This window comes from Trichechus manatus, unplaced genomic scaffold (genome assembly GCF_000243295.1).
Source record: "Trichechus manatus latirostris isolate Lorelei unplaced genomic scaffold, TriManLat1.0 scaffold00099, whole genome shotgun sequence".
Lineage (NCBI taxonomy): Eukaryota > Metazoa > Chordata > Mammalia > Sirenia > Trichechidae > Trichechus > Trichechus manatus.
This window is the reverse complement of record NW_004444035.1, coordinates 9,253,670-9,269,422: the sequence shown is the minus strand read 5'-3', so window position 1 is coordinate 9,269,422 and position 15,753 is coordinate 9,253,670. Positions and strand designations below refer to the sequence as shown.

The following is a 15,753-nucleotide window of genomic DNA, read 5'->3' as shown; positions in this document are numbered from 1 at the left end:
AATACCGGTGGCATGGCTTCCACATCCCAGCACCACATAAGCCACCCCAGTACGACAAACTGACAGATGAGTGGTGGTAATAAAGGATAGAACTGACATATACTTAGTGTTGAGAAAGGTTCAAGGAATGGACCAAAGACATTATTTTCAATCACAGCGCATCGAGCAGTTTAAACTCTTACCAGCTGAAACCGTGCTTGTTGGAAGGTGTGTACTTCTCCAGCAGGGCCGTCAACTTTAAGAGCGAGTATTTCTGCAGCAGGTTCATCTGGGCCACAGACTGGCAGTTAATCTGCAGTGAGACAGAGTTCAAGCTTGGCCGGTGAGAGCTCTGGAAGCTGTGCCATCTCAGTCTGTGCCTGCGGGAGAAGGGCAGGGGACAGCGCGTGAGTACAAAGCTTCCTAACCAGCAGACACAAGTTAGCAATGGGGTGCTCGCTGACACCTTACTCTGCCAACAGGAGGACTCAACTTCCATTCCATCCTTTCTGAGTGTTAGGATGTCCTGGCCTGACACCTTCTTTAGGAACTTAAACAGCTATAAGTGCCATGCTTAATCCCATTTACTCCCACGGAACAAACAGGAGTCCCTTCCTGCCTCCACTGGATCTGCAGGGAGAGGAAAAGCTCTTACCTGTTGGACCTTGTCAGGGAAGCCCCAACCCCAGAGTCTCTCCTTTCGGGGATGTCGGAGGGCTCCTCGGGTTCATTCAGGGAGTTGCCTGTGCTGTCCAGGTCACTGGGTGTGGTGCGGTCGTTGTCCACATCCAGGTGTATCTGTTTTGGAGAGGATGGGCAAGGGGAGACCGAGTCTAGGGCGGAGTCAGAATCTCCCTCGTCTGAAAACTTCTCTGACCACTGGTTGACTATCCTCTGCATGCCCTTCACGTGGTAGAGGATGTCATCCAGCTCGGGGAAGATGTCTTCGTTCTCCAGGTCGGCCAGGTCACCCGAGCTGGAGTAGAGGATGGAGCCTGGCACGTTGTCGTAAATGCTCAGGCGGCTGCTCATGGAGCTGGAGGAATTGCGTCTCTTCAGTTCCTTGGGGCTGTCGTTGCTGTTTTCCCTTCTGAGGCTGATATGGCCAGCCCCGTGGAAGCTCCCCGTTCGCCAGTTCACAGAGGCGCCATTCCCTGAGGGACAGAAACTGCCATTGGAGAGGGCCTTGGGGAAAGTGCCTGGCTTGTGATCTTCTGGGATGTAGAACACTGTGTCCTCTGGGTAGCTCTCGCAGTTTTTGAAGTTCTGTTCCATGACGTTGTTAAATGTGGACTGGTTGAAAGGATCAAAGCCCTCTAAATACATGCCGACTCGCTTATTGCAAGCACTGAGGCTCCGGGTCCTGGTGACGGGGCTGGGGGTGCTGACAGCGCTGCTGGTCTCAGACTGGCTGCTGCTGCTGCTGGTCTGCGTGGAGTTGGAAACGCTCCTCTTTCGTACCATGGGGACGTTGATGTGGTTGCCATTGAGGGCGGAGATCTCCACACAGTTCAGCTGCTTCAGCTTTTCCTCGTCCATACCCTCTTGAAGAATGGGCGCACTGATGATCAGCCCCAGCTTCGAAGATGCTTTGTTCTTGCTGTGGTGGGAGCTTCTGAGCTTCAGGCTCTCCATCCTTTTCAGCAGGCTGCGCGTCTTGGACTTGGCGCTTTTCTCATGGCCTTTCATGCTGAAGCTGAAGCTGGACAGTTCCTTGGGAGAGGGCAGGCTGCAGAAGGAGTCATCATTGCCCACGAAGTGGCTGGAGGGGCAGACGCTAATGACGGAGTGAGTCCGGGGTGTTGTCACGTCTGCGCCATGGGGGGCGCGGGTGGGGAGGCTGCCGGTGCTGCTGAGGCTGCGCACGGAAGACACCTCCTGGCGCTCGCCGAGCTCCGTCAGCATGCTCTCGTGGCTCGCAGCGTTCTTGAGGTGGGAATCGTCTGGGGACCCCGGCACTGGGTCCTGCTTTGCAGAAAAAACATCAAACTCTTCCAGCCGGGACCACCTCTTGCTGTCCCTCTGGAAAGTCCATTTGCCGCTTATTGCGCAAGGCTCGTCCTCGTCGGAATCCTCACTCTGCAAAGACAGAATGGAGCCATTCATACACCGAGACCAGCAGACGGCAGGAGGAAGACACGTGCGCATGGCCAGACGGCCGGAAGACGGCTCCAAACACGCCCCCGTGCTGATACTCCCCTTACCTCTTCATTATTTTTTCAGTAACAAAGATGTATTTAAGGAATTTAACAGGAAAAGGCCTGACCGTGTGTTGCAAGCTAAATAAGTGTTATTTTATGGAAACCCTGGGATCCATAGAATGTTCTCTAATTGCTCACAGAGGAAACCTCTAAGATGAGTGAAAATTCCAGGCATGCAAAGTATTTTTAACTGGAGTCAGCAACTGGTAGGACTCCCTCTGGACTGCCTCCAATTTCGCTGTCTTGATAGTGTTTATATTCCCTTTTGCAATTAAAAAGGTAGTTTTCAAACACCATGAAGAGTGGTAACTTAAATCTCTAACTACTCTAAAAATGCACAAGATCTCCTAAGAGATTAATGGAGATGCTAAACAAGGAAGCCATCAGTTCTTTTCAGTTCAATACCTTCCAGCCTCTCACCTGTCCTTTTTCTTCCCCTCCCCCATCAGACACAGGGGCTACAACTAATTGCCACTACTGTCCTGTAAAGTTTTAACCTTGGACATGCTCCGGACAATTTAACAAGGCCTCACAAATATCCAGTCCTGACAGCATATAACACTTGCAAACTAAGTAGCATCTTTGCTGATTATGCCTGATTCACGTGCAGGACACAGGGTTATACTATAACACAAACACTGCATCTTAGCCTTTTAGGTGGGGTATCAAAAACCACAGTTCAGTATGATACATGTCCTTCCCACTGGTGTGGAAAATATCCTATGACCTAAGTTTCCCAGGACAGTGAGTAGACAGCATGAAAAGCTGACTTGTAGGCTCTTCTACACGGCTCAGTGGGTGTTGAGGCTTCAGTTCATTTGTTTAAAAGATTTAACTCCCCAAGAAGGCAACTTGTTGCAGGTCAGGGGTTCCGAGATAATTAAAATTTGTTCTCTGAACAGTCAGAGATATCTTCTTTGACCAACCTTATTCCTGTTTACTCTAATTTGAGGCACACACTCCCGGCACTACACCCACCTCTTCTCCTAAGACCTCATAAACGTTCTCACATTACATACGTAGAAGAAAATAGCATCCAATTCAGTTACGTGCCACCATTTGACTAGAATGTGTGGGATCCCCAGCCCTTCCTTCCTCAATTCCTTTCCTCCTTCCAAATCTCTTATTATTCTTCAATATCCCACAAATCAGCCTTTGCTTTCATTTCTACAGCTTTGAAACATAGTTGGTACTGCTATATATGGGAAGACAGAATAGTTTTTCAAGAAGTTTAGCTTTATTTTCTGTAGGGGGCAATCCCCTGGGATCCCTTAAGCTCATTCCTTTAATATGTGGTAGGCACTGAGTTAATCAGGTAAAGTAAGGTCATTTGTTCAGATCAGAAACCGTGGGTAAAACATAATTTCACTGGTTGGCTGCAGCTCTGGGTTTCAACTACCTGGGGCTACATGGTCTTTGGTAATCTTCACTTGACTCCAACATTAAAAATGCAGATGTTCTGGAGGAAGGAAATAAGCATTTGAGAAATGAAACCTACAACAAAACACATAATCTGGTTTTTGGTTTGTCTGTTTTCCCCCCGTCTTATTATACACTTCATACTTACTCTCTTCCGATGAGGACTAATTTCTAGCTTCATCACCGCACATTTGTTTAAAGTATTTAGACGTCTACGAGGAAAAGAAATAACATTAGCAAAGACGGGAAAACCAATGATGGATAAATATTTTTTTTCAAACAACTGACAATGTTTAATGAGTTTCTTCGAACCCATTACAATGTATAATTTGGAAAAGTATCAGAAACTTCTTGAAATAATATCCAGTGATGTCTCTATTCACATAAATAGAACAAGAAATCAACTAGAGTTGTTGGCAAAGTAAATAGTATATTCTATCTCAAATTCATATTCCAATAAAAAAGAAACAAAACCATTTTTAGTTATCTCTGCTGAATAAGAATCTTCGCCTGTTTAAAAATGTTGCAAGTTCTTACAAGAAAGCAAATTTGAGCCCTCTTTAATACCCAATTCTTTTTACAACTTTCTGTATGGTCGGAGTAATCTGTGCTATAGCTATAGCCATACAGCAAATGACTATTTGAAAAATTTGTATGCTGTAGCTTCAAGGATCAAAATCTTACAGACTTTAAAAGTAAGCACTTCACATCTGATTCTTCTTTGGAATTTTAACCTGTAATACTTTTTTTTTTTTTTTAACCCTTGTCAAACAGTAATGTCAATTTACAATCAGGCAAAGAATTTAGTTTCCTTGGAAATGAAATACTTAAACAAACAAACAAATCCTCACTGGGAAATAAGGAAATAGCTGGAAGAGACACTCCTCAACTACGCTAGGATAAATTGTAGCTAAACATGTGAGGGACGGCGCTTCAGGCCCCAGTTCTTCCTACCGTTTTTCAGATGATCATCACTCAGTCTTCCTCAGACGAACCTTCCCACACCTGCTTGCTGTCTTGTGTCCTGGCTCTACCCACAAGTTTTCCAGTTGTTTCTTAAAGCTGAATTCTTACATTTTCATAGGCTAAGAGCATTGCATTCACAGAAATTCAAACCACCTGTGCAACTGCTCTTCAAGGCTCTGGCTCCCTGATCCTGTAAACTTGTCTAACAACTTTGATGCGCCAGGATAGAGAATATTTTCGCCTGCCTGATAAGGCTGTCTTTGATTTCATAGATTATGGGGTAGGCTGTTTACAGAATAAACAAACCCAGAGTATCTATGTTCAGAAAAATTTTCTCTGTTGATGAGGATGGGGTGGGGGAATAAATAAGAAAAAGCCCAAAGACTTTAAAATGAGTGGATATAATGTCCCTCTCCAAGGGACATTAATTACTTAAATGATTTATATCCACAGTGTTTTAAGTTCTCTAGTGTTTTCAAGATTTAAAGAATCTGGAATCCTTAGTCTTGGTCTGGATTTCATTAATCAAGCCTGAAATCAAATACCCACTTGACTTCGTTTGGGCTTTAATGGTTGAGCAGTGTTTACAACCAAATTTACTACGCATGGAAGCCTATGGGAGTGGGGAAGGGGCTTACTTCACAAACTCTAGGTTTGAGAGAAATGAAAAAAGACCCAGGAGGCCAGTTTTACAAAGGCCAACATTATCTTTGTACACTGGTAGCACCCAGCTGACGGCACTGTAAGTCTGAAGTACAGAAGTTACTTCCTGGGGTTTCTGTGGGATTCATTTGTCCCCCAGGATCTCCAAGGAATGAATGCTGACTGATGGCACCTAATCTAGTTACAGAGAGACGGCCCAACATTAAATAACAGTACTAGCTAGAATGGACTGGGTGTTCACCCTGGGCCAGGCAGTCTACACACAGTATCCCAACTTCATCCTCACAGCAGTTCTATGGTATAAACCAATAGCTGTCGAGTCGATTCTGACTCATATGCGTCAGAGCAGAACTGTGCTCCACAGGGTTTTCAGTGGCTGATTTTTTGGAAGTAGATCACCAGGCCTTTCTTCTGAGGCTCCTCTGGGTGGACCTGAACTGCCAACCTTTTGGTTAGCAGCTGAGCACATTCAGGGACTCCTTGATGTTGCCATTTATCCTCATTTTATAGATGAGGAAAAGGGATGGGCATAGATCATAAATATTGCCTGGCCACTTAACTAAAAAATAGCAACCCTAGGGCTCAAAAACATTATCTTTTGTATTCATTTTTAAAATAAATATTAATTATAGTAATAAATTAAAAAGAGAAAAAACCCATTGCCGTCGAGCTGATTCTGACTCATAGCGACTTTATAGGACAGAGTAGAACCACCCCACAAGGTTCACAAAGAGCGGCTGGTGGATTCGAACTGCTGACCTTTTGGTTAGCAGCCAGGCTTTTAACCACTGCATCACCAGGGAGCTTATCTCCTAAGAATGATTTCTCAAATGAGCGGCTGGAACCCTGGTATGGTAACCCATCTGTGTGGACGCCCTGGTCATTCCCACCCCTGAGGGCCCTCACAGGCTCAGCTCAGCAGGAATGTGTCAATCTTATCTGCTGGGCAACTTGTATCCTGCTCTGCAGAGGGAGGGAGCACAAGGGTGAGCCATCAACGGTTCAAGAGCTTTTCTGCATGGCGCTGCAAGCTCCCTGATAAAGGCACAGCAAAATGAAAACAAAAAGGAAAAGGAACGATTTTCCAAGTAAAACTGACAAAAATTGTTCCAATTCTTAAAGATACTTTCTTGGAATCTGTGCAATTTCCTTTGAAAATGACTTGCGCCCCTTTTAACAGAACAGAAATGGTAACTAAATTAAAATCTACTATCATCAGGAAAGCTGGGTTCACACCTTAGGCATTTCAAGAGCTGTTTTACAATGAAGCAGGCATGAAGACAACAGTGTGGCTCTCTATTTTTCATGACAGGATACTACCTTATTGACATAATTCTTTGGCGTGTTTATAAAGCTATTGCCGTCAAGTTGATTCTAACTCATAACAATCCTATAGGACAAAGGGGTTTCCAAGGCTGTAATCCTTATGGAAGCAGACTGCTACATCTTTCTCCCGTGGAACAACGGGTGGGTTCCAATGGCGCTAGGTTAGTGCTGTGCCACCAGGGCCCCAGGGTGTGTTTATAGGAGGAGTCAATTTTAATTCCAAAAGAAAATAACAAGATGGAATACTTCTCAGAATCTATAGAAAGACGAAGAGCCTTGCATTAGAGGTAATTTACCTGAGCTATTTCTAGTAGATAACACACAGTTCACAGTATTATCTGCTAACCACATGACTGAAGACAAGCTAATCACCCTTGCAGTTTAATATTGAGTGTAACTATCTCATAATCTTGGCCTTGTCATTGCGGTCGGGTGAAACAGCAAAACCAGCAAAACTAGGACAAAAGCCACCCTCTCCAAGGAAATGAATACATACAACCCCTTACAAGTGTGAATGTGAAAATGCCGTGTTAGCAACCTAAATTGATCCAAAAAACCTGGTAGTCTCATAGTTGTAACTTCTGGTCATTAGCAAACTCTGTATTTAAGACAGTATCAATATCATTCTCAAAAAAGCCTTAAGTCTGCAGGTCTTCATAGAAAATGTTAAGAGAGACCAGCAACTACTAGATTTTTGACCAAAGGAGCTATGTAAGATCCGGCAATACTAACAGGCACATGAATGCTTATAATCTTGCATTAAACAGAATGCAAACGTGTACACAGGAGCACTCAGAACATGTGCGCATAAAATAAGGTCCAAGACAACGGGGGAGGGGGGAATGTAAGGATTATTTCGTAAAACTTTGAAACTGAGTTTCTGTAATTGCATTACTGTATATATTTAAAATCAACTGTTCAAAATACTTCAACAAGGCAAAAGACAGAAGCCTACGAAAAGTATGTCAGTCTGGAGAGAACTTATTTGCTGGCCCTTGAGTTCCATGGGCTGAGAAGGTGTTTGGCACAGGATGGCCTAGCAAATGAAGTGAATCTCAATCAGTAAAAGAAGTATCCCAAGTACCTGGAGAGCATTTCGTAGGAAAGCACTTGAAACACACTATATATGACTCCCACGTTTTTCTTCGAAACATTTGTTCATGCCTCTCAGAAGGGGAATCGTTTTCCATGAAAAGTATATTTATGGGAGTATGTGCGCAAGGGGCATTCCTTGGGTTTACTGCTACAAATAAGTTGATGACTGTTAACCGTGAATTTTGAAGAATTTAAAAAAAAGAAAGAAAATCCAACACCAAGCACTTTGACATCCATCAGTCTATTTTCTTCTCCCAATGAACCCGTGAGATGCTGTTCTAAGATAAAACTGTCAAGACCAACTTGAGAGACATTATTCTACATATATGAGAAAACTGAAGTCCAATCAGAACATGCTGCTGACTCCAAAAAATATCAAAACCCAGTTTCTTTGAGACTTTTCTTTAAGGAAAGATCTAGTAGCACAGACTTATGCTCATCAAAGGGGGTGGCTTCTGCAACAGTACTCAGAGGCAGTGTAAATCACCACATGCACAGGTCTCTCTTACAGGTCAACCTTGCAAAGCTATGATGCCCTCCACAACAGGGAAACTGGTTAAGGTTCAAACTGCTATTTCAAAAAAAAAAAAAAGAAGACGTATTCAAGAATTTAACCATGATACTTTGGGCCGAAATGCTGCAGTAATATTTTTACGACCCAGGAATTCGTCAGCCGTTGCTGCTGTCCAGATGGCCCGCTCGCTAAGCGGTTTAAAATGTGTGAGCTGGATGATTTGACGCAATGCTTAAATATTTCCTAAGATGCATCTTGGGAGTGACCTCATTTATATGGCTTATCACCAATGATGGATTGAAAATAAAATAATTTGGCCCACGGCTAAGCATTGAAACATTTCAAAAATGTCTGGGGTAGTTCCTATTCCAGAAGCTGACTTCTCCCCTCGGAAACCGCGTGAGCCGCATTTCTTAATTCCACAGGACACAGCTATGCTATGACACACTGCAGCGCAGGACTTGGAATTCAGTCTCTTTCAGAAACTGTATGTACGTCTTGGCCATTTCTAAGCAGACATGAAAAGTGACAGTGTTTCTTAATATGGCATTTTTTTTCTTTCTAGAACCATGAGAAGTCAACTCCATACACTAAACACCCAACCTATCATTCCTTAGGAGCCTGGATAGTGTAGTAGTTAAGAGCTTGGCTGCTAACCAAAAGGTGGGCAGTTCAAATCCACCAGCCGCTCCTTGGAAACCCCATGGGGCAGTTCTATTCTGTCCTATAGGATTGCTGTGAGTCCAAATCGATTCCCTGAAAACAGATTTGGGTTTGGTTTTATCTTTCCTTAAAACCACTCCAACAATACTGTATTACATAAAAAAGACAAAAAACGGTCCTTCTACAGAGCTACAAAGAATCAAGAAATACTGGGTATTATTCTACCTTAATGATGATTTATCCTTTCAAGTTAAAATAAATACTGAAATTAAAATTTATTTTAATTTTACAACCAAATCAACATGGGAATTTTGTCAGTGCTTATTTCCCCCCCAGAATTCAGCTTTTATTGCTGTTAAGTTTTGAGAAAAATGACAACACATAAAATAACTTAAAAGGAATGAAAACGTCACCAAGACTTTGAAAGATCATCAGTAACCCAACACTGTCCGCCACACGTTTTATTATTTCTACTTCACTAAAATCTGCAAGCCGAGGATCTACCTCCACCTGAGGACCCACGAGCGAAAGGAGCAGGGGTTTCTGACAGTTTTCTTCACATTTCCCATCAATGCTCATTTACTGCTTGTCTCCTGTATGTTAAGGCTGTGCTGAGTTATTTTACAGCCATCTTTAATGCTCCTGTTACTATTTTGTACCTGGGGAAACGGAAGAGGCTCACAGAAGCTCTTCTGAATTGAAACAGTGGTCCTGACTCCTGAGGGCCATGACAGACACCTCCCATTTATTCTTCTGAATGTTTTATTTCCAGCCGTGTAGCAGCTCTGACTTAGTGCTTAGACTGCCTGGTTTGGGCTGTGCAGACTGCCTTTTAAAAAAATCTCTTCCAAGTTTCCAAACCTTCTGAAAGTTACCTGTCTGAGCAATCATAGGGTACCAAAAATGCAATTGTACTACTTGAGTGTAGGAGTCTCTGGTGGCACCACTGGTTAAGAGCTCAACCCCTTGCTGAAAGGCTGGTAGTTCAAACCCACCCAGAGGCGTCTCAGAAGACAGGCCCGGGGATCTGCCTCTGAAAGGTCCCAGCCCTGAAAACCCTATGGAGCAGTTCCACTCTGCACACATGGGGTCGCCATGAGTCGGAATCGACTCGAGGGCAGCTAACGACGACAACTATCTGAATGTCTTTTAGGAGAGTGTCGGTGCTATTTTTAAGGGCAATACTAAATAAAAGGATTTTACTTATTTTTTTTTGAAATTAAAAAGCCTTTGATTTATAACGGAGCAAATCACCACATCCATTTGTGGATCAAAGACCAGACATAATTAGTTAGAACAAAAGGAAAACAAAAGTCCATTTCAGTGACAAGTACTGCATCCTTAAACCGCACGTGCGCACACACACATATTATTTCATTTACCTGCATAAAGCTTCAATGGCATCTCTGTCCAAAAAATCATGCTCTCTCTTGACCAGGGTAATATCAATGGGAAACAGGAGATCTATTAGAAGAATGAAAACAAATACATTGACTGAGCACCTAAATTCTTGCCAAACTAACTCAGGTTAGCAGAAAAAAACAAACAAAAAACTCCAGTTTAATCTGTCGAGTACTTACTGTGTACAGGACACCTCCTTCCCTATCAAGTGCCACGGGGAGAACAACGAAGCTTAAGATATTCAGTATCAACGGCCTAAAGATTCTTATGATTCCAAGTGTCTGCAGACTTAAATACTGTTTCTCGTCCAAGTAAGTGGTTCAAAGTACTGTTCCATCTTTAAACAAACCATCAAACAGACCCCTTGGCTACAAATTATAATTTAAGCCAGAATGAATACCTAAAGGATGCCCTCTTTTAATGAGGCTGTTGTGGTTTTTTTCTTCCCCGGGTGTCTTCACCTACCTGTGATCAGGATCATTGAAAAACTGGGCATAGGAAAGACCAAGAGGACAATAGCAAGAGGTAGGAAACAGAATCTAATCCATTTGCATGCTATCAAGAGCTAAAGAGAATTCAAGAAATCCTATTTTAAAACAAATATTAACACTTCAATATGGCTTGTCAGGAGCTAATATAACTCAGTCTAAAACAAAGGGCTAGCTATAAAGTCCCTGCAGAACAATAGAAACCCAAATCTCTTAATCTGCAGAAGAGCTTACTATGAGAATACTGAAGAATTATATCAGATCTGAGAAGCAGAGAAGGTAAAGAGTCAACTCAGTGGAAGAATCCCCTTCTTTCTACCACTTAAAGAGATCCCTTGTAGATAAACACATCCAAGAAGAGCAGGGAGGGGGCAGGCCTGCAGCAGACCCTGGAAATTTACAACAGGTCTGAAACAGCCCCTAGATAAAGGCACATTACCACCCTTTGGAGTTCCAGCTATTAGGGTAAATAAGGGGTCTTCCCAGTAGAATGTTTATATACCATCATGGGTTAGAGTCCCTCTGTGGAACTCTGTGGGTCAGGAATGGACAAAATAAAATAAATGAGCCCAGTAGGTCGCCAGGACTACCATTATCTAATAAAAAATTCCCTGTGCCTCCAAAATGGCTAATGCTGCATCCTGGCAGAGACATGGCTATCGGTACCGACTGGTGATGTTCTAGTTCTCAGGCTGACTAGGGAGTGCATGACTGTTCCTTATGTTTTTATGGTTTATGATTACAGAATGGTAGCAGTTCCTTATTCCTAGCAATCTGCTTTCTAGAGGTACTAAAGCACCTTTTTAAAAATTCTGGAAACTATTATAATGAGTGTTAATTGATAATCTATTCTTTTTTCCAAAAGCTAGAGTTGCATTGCTGAGAGTATTTCCTGTATGATAACATAGGCAGACCAATGAACTAGCTACTAGTCCAAAGACTGACGAAGAAACATATAAAATTACTATCAAGGGGTTAGATCTCCATTCATTAATTTACAGACCAAGTCTCTCATAGACAAATGATTAGTGGCACTGTTATAGTGGAAATATAAAAGAAGGCTCACAGTGATTGTCAACTGTTAGTTAAAGCAAGACAGACCATAAAGCTGCTGGAAGGTTGTGATGTCATATATCACGCTGAACAAACACCAGGAACTATAATAGATTTAATACTATTAAAACCCCACAAGACCTGTTAAGTGTATATGAGGCAGCAACTGTATTATTTTAGTAAATCCTAGCTTACTGTAACCAGAGCTGTATTAGGATGACCTTCCTGAACCAATTTAACTTCAAAATTCTGTAAATTGGAAGGAAAAAAAAATGCTGGTAGGGACTAAATGCAATGAAAGAATTATATTAATAAATTTCTCTTATTTGCCTAGACTGTTTCCTGAAAGGACTGGCTTTTAAAAGATGACGGTTTACGGACGCAGCTAGGATTTAAACTCCCAGCTTGGATTTAAGGCAGGAAGTAAAAAATCGCCAAGTACCAAAAATAAAGCTAAACAGGAAGACAAGGAATGTGTGGGCTGGTGTGTGTGTGTGAGCGTGTGTACTCATCCTGCGAGAAACGATAGTCCAAGCCAACACACAGTGTATCTCAACAGCAGGCTTGTGCTTCTAATGACTTGTAAATGAAGGGACCCTGAAATGTAACCTGTGAAAATGCAGTCTGGCATCTGAGGATTTGCAAAGAAGTAAGACAGACTGCAACTGGGTCTTAGCAAACACACATCGCAGGAAAAGTGTCTCTTGGCAGAAAATCAACCCCCAAAATGGACATAATTGAAGGAAATTTAATTCTAAACAGGAGAACAAAAGGACTGCCAAGCTACTGCCACTGCAAATGTAATTGTGCTTCCCCATCTCCAGTAGAGCTGTGAACTGAAAACCCAATGGAGGATGGGTCCTCCCACCGCCTCCAGAGGCCTACTGAGAGACACACACTCTGAAGGCTAATAGGTCAGAAATTCTCCCTGACGGTGGAGAGATAAGCAGCTCCATCATAACAGGCATGCAGATTAACCAACTATCACTAAAAAAAAAAAAAAAAAAGATAAGGAAAGACATTGGAGATGCTCTCTGAAGTGGAGGATCAGGAGGGTATTTTACATAGCATAATAACATAATTCAGAAACCCTCTTCATGGAAAAATATCACACAGTCCGTCTGGGCTACAATGAGGAAATCAGATAATGATTTAATTTAGCTGGGAGAGCTAGGGACATAAAAATTATCTCTATAGTCTCTGCCTGATTTGGTGCTGAGGATTACCACACGCCAAGCGCAGATCCATCTTCAAGGCAACCTGCTGGTCATGTCTGGCACTTCCAAGCTTGCAAACTATATCCATTCTTATCATGGGCTCAGGGAATTTTGCTCGTGTGTTAAAAAGGTTGCCAGTAACCTCTGAAAGGCTCCAACTGAGAGCCTATTCCTATTGTCCCAGGAGATGACCTGCTTCTCATTATCCTAGAAAGGTATCAGAGCAAGAAACACATTACTAAATGGCTATTTACTGCGAGAGGAGTTGAACACCCTTGGTGAAAAGATATAAGTGACATCACTTCAGCTGGATCTTTTTGGAGATTTTGTGACATGATAACCAACTGTTCCCCAGTATCTCTTTCCTTCTTAAGTGATGAAAAAGATGAAGTTTTTAAACGTACATCAATCAAAATTATGTTTGTTTTCTGCAATGCTGGCAACTCCTTGAAGGTGTTCCTTGAGGTCTAAACTATGTTTTAATTTTATAAAATAGGTAGCATCTATCATGGTGCTGGGCATTCTTGTTGGTGCAGAATTAATACTGGGGCTTGCTGATTAGTTGAATGAGTGAATGAATGGATGGATAGATGAATGAATGAGAGACAACTAGTGTCATCACCTCAGGAGAGCTAAGGAAACAAAAAACGCTCAAGTTGGAAGAAGCTCTGGAGGGCATCTAATCTCTTCTCAATTTAGAAATCACTTCACTATTCACCGGAGCCCTGGTGGTGCAGTGGTTAAGAGCTCAGCTGCTAACCAAATGGTCAGCAGTTCAAATCCACCATCCACTCCTTGGAAATCCTATGGGGCAGTTCTACTCTGTTCAGTAGGGTGACTATGAGTCAGAATCGATTTGATGGCAACGGGTTGGTTGGTTTGTTTTTTCCCCCACTATTCACTCAACCTCTGCTTGAAAGCTACCCATAAAAGACAGTTCACTAGTTCACAGCTGTAATTATTTTAAAACCATTTCTTATAGAGTATGAGATGACCCTACCAATACTCTTTGCACACTGGTCTTAGTTATTCTCTTTTCGGCACCACATATCAAGACTATCTTTAAGACAATTCCCCCCGCCCCCACAAATTGTGTGAAAACAGCTATCACAGCCCTAATAAATGTTTGGCAAAAAAAAATCCCATCTTTTCAACCGTTCCCTGTAAGTTGTACACAGATCTCACATTTTTGTCAGTGTTTCTTTAAAACCAGTGCTTTACTGATAAAACTCCCACCCCATTTCAATGAACTGGATAGTGCACTCAAATTGTTTTGTTAGAATCAAAAGTAAGTTAAAACGTATACCTGGCGCTAAGATGTTGTGGTAGGCGGCCTCTGAAATGCCCCCACCCCAAACAGAATACAGTAAAAGGGATGAGATGTCACTTTGAAGATTAAGTTACAAGAGGACTCTGGCTGGACTTCTCTTGCCCTCTCTCTTCTCTCTCTGGAGAAGCACACTGCTATGCTGTGAGTGGCCCTATGGAAGAGCTAATGACTATGACCAACATCCAGTGAGGGCTGGACCCTAAAAACAGCCGTGGGAGTGAGCTACCCCAGTGTAACCTGAGAGGACTGTAGCCGGGGGGCCGACACCTTGATGGCAGTCTTGCAAGAGACCCTGAGTCAGAGGACCAAACCACACCACAACTGGCTTCCTGACCCACAGCAACTGTGAGATAACTGTTTGTTCTTTAAGATGCTAAATTTCCGGGTAATCTGTTATGCAGCAACAGATAATTCACAAAGATGTATAACGGTACTCTAGTTTACCTGGCTTTTCTGCCCCAATGGAAACAGGAGCAGGTTCTTCCGGGGGGTGGGGGTGACAGAAGTATGTAAATGTGTGACTTAATTTCTCTTTCTTTAAGGTTTACCAGAATACAGGATGCTGGGTTTCTGGATCATTAGATGTAAAATTCACAGCAGTGGCACTTCAGAGATTAAATGAAACTTAAAACTGGTATTATATCTCTGACCATAATTTTGTTAATTTCTCCAAAAGCACTTGCTGAGTGCCTAGTGTGTGTCTCGTATTATGTGAAATACCGCAAAGGAAATAAAAGTAAAGACTGGATGTGGCCCCTGACCGTAAGAAGCTACTCACATAACCAGACAATTATTTACATAGGGAACTCAAGTGTCCACTTTATCAGACATCACAAAACCGCCCTTTTGCAAACGTGGCTTTTCCAGGGGTTGCTCATTCCCTTCCCTTTTCCCCCCACTCTACAGCCTTCTTCCTCAGCATAAAAATCACAGACGAGCCAAGCCGTTGAGCCCAGGACAGCCTGGCAGAGCCATCACCCCCCTCCCCTCCTGTTTCTCTTAAACAGACACTATTTGTAGGAATAAACACTCACATCTATTCCGTAGGCTTTCTCTTTTGATACAACTCACTGAAATTAAAACAACAAAGACTTGTTCCATTTACTGAGACACGGAAACAACTTTCCAAATTAAGACTTCGTTAGGATGGTTACTTGTTAAAGTTTTTATTGTGGACTTAGACACTGCTTAAAGATCAATTTGCCTGAATTTTTCTTCACATACACCATGGCCTCACGGTGAATGTCTTCCTTCCATTTGTCCGTGCTCTCTATGAACCCTAGCGAGGGAAAAGAAGTAGTGGCTGGTGGCGGGGGGGTGGGTAACATGCCTGAGACTACAGATGACTCTGTAGCCCATGAGTCTATCCACCTGACCCCACCCAGAACACACTCTACCCATACATGGTAGTGGGGGGTGGGTGTGGGGGTAACGTGCC

At 42.8% G+C, this 15,753-nt stretch overlaps 1 protein-coding gene across 2 annotated transcripts in view; it reads right to left on the bottom strand.

Moving 5' to 3' along the window:
- The window catches only part of DLC1 (DLC1 Rho GTPase activating protein), a 482,787-nt gene that overhangs the window by 14,703 nt on the left and 452,331 nt on the right, over window positions 1-15,753 (bottom strand). For both annotated transcript variants that reach the window (XM_004382791.1, XM_004382792.1), the window contains 4 exons: window positions 10,209-10,290; window positions 3,748-3,811; window positions 635-2,058; window positions 183-359 (listed from right to left, as the gene is read on the bottom strand). In XM_004382791.1, coding sequence (XP_004382848.1) covers window positions 183-359; window positions 635-2,058; window positions 3,748-3,811; window positions 10,209-10,290 — 1,747 coding nt within the window. The remainder of the gene's footprint in view (window positions 1-182; window positions 360-634; window positions 2,059-3,747; window positions 3,812-10,208; window positions 10,291-15,753) is intronic.